Source organism: Anomaloglossus baeobatrachus, chromosome 1, assembly GCF_048569485.1.
Source record: "Anomaloglossus baeobatrachus isolate aAnoBae1 chromosome 1, aAnoBae1.hap1, whole genome shotgun sequence".
In the NCBI taxonomy this organism is placed as follows: Eukaryota; Metazoa; Chordata; class Amphibia; order Anura; family Aromobatidae; genus Anomaloglossus; species Anomaloglossus baeobatrachus.
Genome location: NC_134353.1, coordinates 202,054,273 through 202,061,758, shown reverse-complemented (window position 1 = coordinate 202,061,758; position 7,486 = coordinate 202,054,273). Strand labels below are relative to the sequence as shown.

Genomic DNA, 7,486 nt, shown 5'->3' with positions numbered 1-7,486 from the left:
TAGAGGATCAGTAGGTATTTTACATGTGTCCTATTCTTTTGTATGAAACTTGCAAAGTACCTGACGATTGAGCACGAGTATCGGCAGGTATGTGGGGTCATATCGCCATCGGCACCACTTGGCTCTGATGCAGAAGTGGACAGAACAGGAATACGCCTGTAAGGCCCCTTTCACACGTCCGTGTTTCCAGTACATGTGACATGCATTTCCGTATGTATCGGAGACACAGACACACGTAGACCCATTAAATTCAATGGTTTTACACACATATCCGTGTTTTCACATGCGTGTTCGTGTGCTCCACATGGCGACATGTCTGTTTTCTGCCAACAGCACGGGTGTTACAAGGACCGCATACTGATGTGATCCATGTGACATGTACCGGAGAAAACCTGTCACTTGAAGAAAAAAAAAAGTTTATACTTATCTACGTCAGTGCTGCTGTCTCCGCTGCTGCTCTTACACTTGCTTTCGGGCCTGCTCATTATACTCATGAATATTCACTACACTGACTGCGGACGCGGTAGCAAGTATCACAGTAGCACCGGAGACAGCAGCGCCCTAGACATATAAGTATACAAGTCCATTCTTCTGTTTGCTATCCGGATGTCACACGGCTAGTACATGTAAATCACACAGACATATATACACACCTACACCACAGACCATGCAAAACGTTTGTTTTTTGCGGGGACATGTGAAGGGGGCCTAAGGGAAAACTTGTCAACTGCACAGTAGCTCAGTTTTGAGATATTAAACGCATATTCATCACATTATAGTCCAATAGAAAAGATTTATTACCAAAATTACCACATTTTCCAAATCTGACCTCGTTTTGGAAAGCAAGTGACCACATCTTCACAAGTCACCCGCTAAGCGATACAAAGTTTCATTAATGATCCTAGATAACATTTGATACTTAGTATACAATGAAAACAGAATTGAACAGCTGTCGGTAGAAAAAAGAAAGAAAATGAACTGTTAATATTTTAACGTATATTTGTTAGAGGAATTGATGCAAACTCACAATTCTACACCAACTGCAATAAAGTCTAACAATCCTGTCAGTAAAAAAACCCCAACAAAAATATGTAATAATCGTCAACAAATTTGCCTCCAGTAAATACTTTTCTACATATTAATTCATGGCCATCATAAAAAATATTTTGATTTTTTTTTGCAGTTTTCATATTATTTACAAGTTTTTATTCAATAATAATAATTATAATAAAAATAATAATACTCGTCGTCATAAAAAAGCCATCGCCCCAGCCCTTTTTTTTATATTTCAAAAAGGATGGGTCCCCGAATAGGGGAGAAAGGTGCAAAAAGACTAGCCCCAGTGCTGAAAGAGTTACTTAATGGAAGGACTAGCACTGCAGCTTGCGAATGCTGCGAGAGATCCTTTTAAACTCCCGTTGGCCTTTCTGCCATCGTTTCACTGAGGTGATGACCAGTTCCCCTCCGAGCTTTTGTCCCATCACTAAATAGGGAGCGTTAATGTCATTCATCTCGTCGCAGGTACACTGCAGGCCATCTTTAAGCCACAGCACGGTCTTCTTCAAATCTCTTTCTGTTACCCCATTCAGTTTGTAAATGGTTTTGCTCTTTGTCTCCGGGATGATCTTGGTGTCCCCATTGATGTAGGCGATCTCCTTCACTTTTATCTTCAGGGCTAATGAGGGCAAAAGAGGGGGAGGCAAGCAGAGAGACGGGTGAGAAAGAGATTGGGAGAGACATGTCCTTTAGTAGCCACAGCAGACAACCTAGGGTGGGATGTGTTGCTAATGAAACTGTCAGGCCCTGACACAATTACAGCAGGTGGCTCCATTTTTAAACCACAAAGGGCATCAAAGTCATTTTGTGTCAAACCCTTATGTCTTAACCCCTAGAGTGTCTTTCGGGATTAGACTTACAGTCACTGCCCCCAATGTACTGCTTTGTAGAGTTGGCCTGTTCATGGAAACAATCATTAAGCCCTGCACACTCATCCAGCAAATATTTTATGATATTCAGACATTTAACCATGAATGAGGCTGCTTTATACAAGTCTTACCCTGGGACATCATTAAAGGAGCATTAAACTGAAAGTCCATGAGTCCTATAAAACCTGCTAATATAATCCACACACATGGATGGTAATGCTCTGAAGGGGATCACGGAGGGGGGATCAGACCACTATAGTCAGATTACACCAAACAGCACACTGCATTTCATTTCACAACAGACAGACAGACAGACAGACAGACTCTCAGTGCACTCTTCTTACATACAAAAAGTCAAGATTGGAGCGTTCCTCTGCTTCTATACTGGGTATATGAGTCAGACTTGTAATAGCCCCCAGATTTACAGCATTATTCTTTGATGACTTAACCCATCATTCATGTCATTATACCTCCGAGGTGAATTATTGTATAGACAGGAGGCGTTAAGTGAGGGGCTACGTGCTTCTTCAGACTGCACCATCAGGAAAGGACAAGTTACGGATCACTAAGTGCTAGGTATTGGGGGTGATTAAACACCAGACTCCTTTCCTTTTTTAAAAACATATGACGAAAATGTTACATAGAGTCGCTGTCTATCTACAGTATCTATCCATCTCTGTAACTTTGGAGTGCTGGGATTTTTTTTTTGCATATCTGTGGAGGGGCACGGAGTCATATACTTGCACCCTACATCTAATATAGTGTTGCTTTCTTCTTTTCATATCTATCTATCTGTCTGTCTATCTGCTGTCTATCTATCTATCTCTACACAATCAATCAATCTATCTCTCTATCTATCTCTACACTATCTATCCATGTATCTCTCTATATTATGTATCTCTATATTATCTATCTATCTATATTATCTGTATATCTACCTCTATATGTCTATAAATCTATCTGTCTGTATATTATCTATAGATCTAGCTCTCTATATTATCTAACTCTTCTATCTATCTACCGTATCTATCCCTCTATTACCTATCTATCTATCTATCTATCCATCTATCTCTCTATCCCTCTATCTATTATCTATCTATCCCTCTATCTATTATCTATCTATTCCTCTATTATCTATCTATTCCTCTATCTATTATCTATCTATCTATCCATCTATCCCTCTATCTATCTATCCCTCTATATATCTAACTATTATCTATCTATCTATCTATCTATCTATCTATCAAATCAAATAAGCTTTATTGGCAGGACCAAATACAAATTAGTTTTGCCAGAGCAAGTGTATAATAGGGACTGGGACTGTGGGGATGGTGGGTAGGGACCATAGTAAGGATGGATGGGGCACATCCAGGGTGGGGACTATAGGTAGGATGGATGGGGCACATCTAGGGTGGGGACTATAGGAAGAATGGATGGGGCACATCTAGGGTGGGGACTATAGGAAGAATGGATGGGGCACATCTAGGGTGGGGACGTTGGGGGCTATGGAAGTCCATAGCTTATCATAGTTCTCTTTCTCGAAGTCTATCTATCCATCTATCCCTCTATCTATTATCTATCTATCCCTCTATCTATTATCTATCCCTCTATCTATTATCTATCTATCCCTCTATCTATCTATTATCTATCTATCCCTCTATCTATTATTATTATTATTTATTATTATAGCACCATCAATTCCATGGCGCTTTACATGTGAAAGGGGTATACATAATAGGGACAAGTACAATAATCATAAACAATACAAGACACAGGTACAGGAGGATAGAGGTCCCTGCCCGCGAGGGCTCACAGTCTACAAGGGATAGGTGAGGATACAGTAGGTTTAACCTAGGTTTAATCTATCTATCCCTCTATCTATCCCTCTATCGATCGATCTATCTATCTATCTATTTATCTATCACCCTTGTATAGCAAAACAGTGCTAGCCTCAGGGTAATAATAATAATAATTTTTATTTCTATAGCGCCAACATATTCCGCAGCGCTTTACAATTAAGGGTAGTAATCCAGTATCCTCCATGTACACAAAGCAAAAATGGTATCACTCCAGACATGGGATTATGAAAATGTTGCAGTTCCATACATGGGTGAATAATAATAAAAGTATTGTCTACACTATACCATCTCTGCAGTGTTGCCATTTTTGCTGTCAACCTAATAATTTAATTATTATTATTCTTTGCTTATATAGAACCAAATTTTCTCATGAAAAAAGTAATGCAAGGAGAGCTCAAAACTGGTTCACAGACTAAAAACTCCTTAATTTAAAAATTATCAATTTTATTAACAGAAGCAATTAAACATACTTCCACATTATATAGAAAATATTCATTGGTGCCATACAAAAATTTCAAACATATATCCCCCTTATTTTTATAGTCCTATGCGCTACCCCTATTTAGGAGCAAGAACAAATGTCAGTAAGGCGCAATATAAAAATATATCCCTAAACAGTCCAATAGTCAAGGGTCCTACAGTCAAGATCCCTAAAGGCAGCACTTTTTGCCCTAAATTAGTTGGTTCTGCACTGAGATATAATTCTATATATATTGCCACTTCCTATATTAGTGAGGAGGCTGTCAACCTTCTACCCCTAATCGACCCGACGCGTTTCCCCTTCTAATAGAAGGTTCCTCAGGGGTCATCAAAAAGTAGTATAGAAAAATACAAATAATTTATACATTATCCTCCAATCATACAGTGAATACAGACATAGTTTTTGTAATCTCCCCAAACAGAGTACATCAAACAAATGATCTTCAGATTGTACATATGACTATTATAGTCTCCTCTGGTGCTGGCGTATCTTTAGGCTCCAAAAATTGCCAGGTAATACAGAGTTCCATAAAATATTAGCGTGGATATTACCGAACACAGAATTCCTGTTATAGAAATATTTTTCAGATTCTTGTCATCTCATTCGGGACAAGGCTGTATATTCTAGGTGAATGATGGTGTAACCTATTAATAACATGCCCATTCATAATTCCCCTTCAACAAGCTTTTTTCTTTTCTGTGTCAGTGTAGATGAATGGACTAGGGTCCCCTCAGGTTGCAATTGGTATGTCCGGTCCAAATAAATTCTCCACGTGGATTTTACAGAGGCTGGGAACGCTCTTAACATTGCAGGGAGCCCCAACTACATGCTGGTATATAGTTTTAAAATTTATTTGGACCGGACATACCAATTGCAACCTGAGGGGACCCTAGTCCATTCATCTACACTGACACAGAAAAGAAAAAAGCTTGTTGAAGGGGAATTATGAATGGGCATGTTATTAATAGGTGACACCATCATTCACCTAGAATGTACAGCCTTGTCCCGAATGAGATGACAAGAATCTGAAAAATATTTCTATAACAGGAATTCTGTGTTCGGTAATATCTACGCTAATATTTTATGGAACTCTGTATTACCTGGCAATTTTTGGAGCCTAAAGATACGCCAGCACCAGAGGAGACTATAATAGTCATATGTACAATCTGAAGATCATTTGTTTGATGTACTCTGTTTGGGGAGATTACAAAAACTATGTCTGTATTCACTGTATGATTGGAGGATAATGTATAAATTATTTGTATTTTTCTATACTACTTTTTGATGACCCCTGAGGAACCTTCTATTAGAAGGGGAAACGCGTCGGGTCGATTAGGGGTAGAAGGTTGACAGCCTCCTCACTAATATAGGAAGTGGCAGTATATATAGAATTATATCTCAGTGCAGAACCAACTAATTTAGGGCAAAAAGTGCTGCCTTTAGGGATCTTGACTGTAGGACCCTTGACTATTGGACTGTTTAGGGATATATTTTTATATTGCGCCTTACTGACATTTGTTCTTGCTCCTAAATAGGGGTAACGCATAGGACTATAAAAATAAGGGGGATATATGTTTGAAATTTTTGTATGGCATCAATGAATATTTTCTATATAATGTGGAAGTATGTTTAATTGCTTCTGTTAATAAAATTAAAAAAAAAGTCTTATATAGAACCATCATATTCCACACTGCGTTATAGACATTATCATCATTGTTGCCATTGGGGTGCACAATCTACACTCCCTCTCAGTCTGTGTTTGGATTGTGGGAGGACCCCGCACAAACAGTGGATCATACCAACTCATTGCAGATGTTGCCTTTGGTGGGAGTTTTAACCACTGAGCCACCATGCTCTCAAACTGTCTATCTGCTTACTGACATATACAGCTAATTTCAGCTCCTGCTGAATCTCTTCATTGTGAAGAAAAGATGTTAGTAAGGTGATTGATTGAATTACTTTCCTAGAGTGTATGCTCAGGTATAGGATAAAAACCATCGGTGGGGTGGCTTTATGCTTTTTTTGATCAAGAACAGTGTTTAATAAGTACCCTATGTTTATTTATATGCACTGTGCTTTTATTTAGTTACAGCAGGGTTTATGTCCATAATTTCTCCCTTGGTTTTTTGTTGTCTTGTGGCCAGTGTGAACATGACCTTACAAGCTCCATGTATACCATCTCATACTCTGGCTCACTTTTCTGTTTTTATGTAGTCTATTGTATTCAGTACAAATAGAGTGTGGCCCTCCCTCTCAGTGAGCTGGGCATTTCATTCTGTGCATCCCCTGGCTGTGTGTCCTGTTGGGACCCAGTCACTCTCAGCCCTTATTCACACTGAGGCCAATTTTTGACCCATGGTATGGTTTTAATATTAGAAAGTGTAGGAACTGTCCTGACTAGGAACACCTTGTCGCGGTGGGGTGGCTTTATTTATTTATTTATTTATTTTTTAATCAAAAACAGTGTTTATGAAGTATCCTATGTTTATATGCACTAAGCTTTTATTTAGCTACAGCAGGGTATACGTCCATAATTTTTCCCTTGGTTTTTCAGGTATAGGATAGTAGGAGAGCCTGGAGATTGGAGAACCTTCACAAGTAAACTGTGGTAAAAAAACATGGTTGCCTGTGATGTGTGGTAATTGGTGCAGTTTCGGAGGTTAGGCTGTGTGTACACATTGTAATTTTATCTTGTTTTTTGATACGTTGTGAGTACAGATTTGTCCCAAAACCTGAAGGGTTTCCAAATGCCAGCAAAATGAATGAGAATCCTGAAGTCTCATGCACACGTTGCTTATGTTCTCCTTGCGATTTGGTGCAGATGTAAATCCACAGTATTGTCAATTCTTCCAGCGTTTGTTTCTGCAGATTTCACCTATATTAATGAATGGGAAATATCTGCACCAAAAACGAACCGACAATGCTTGTTTTTGACACTGAATTTTTCCTCCCAAGAGATGCAGAAATTGTGCAGATGTTTCTGCACCAAATCCTAAACAGGTGCACATAGCCTTCTAGTGGGAATGTCATGAATAACAACTCACCATTAAGTGCCTGCCTCATCACCAGCATGTAATGCCTAATAATGTATAAGTGACACATTACTGGCTTGCAGTGGGTCTAAAGGCCCTGTCAAACACAGAGATAACTCTGCGGCAGATCTGTGGTTGCAGTGAAATTGTGGACAATCAGTGCCAGGTTTGTGGCTGTGTACAAATGGA

General features: G+C 39.0%; 1 protein-coding gene across 1 annotated transcript in view; it reads right to left on the bottom strand.

Annotated features, from left to right (window-relative positions):
- Positions 1-773: 773 nt before the first annotated feature.
- SFRP2 (secreted frizzled related protein 2) overlaps positions 774-7,486 on the bottom strand; it is an 11,931-nt gene continuing 5,218 nt past the window's right edge. Inside the window, exon 3 of the mRNA XM_075335492.1 lies at positions 774-1,675. Within this exon, the coding sequence (XP_075191607.1) occupies positions 1,371-1,675 (305 nt within the window). The 3' untranslated portion in view covers positions 774-1,370. The remainder of the gene's footprint in view (positions 1,676-7,486) is intronic.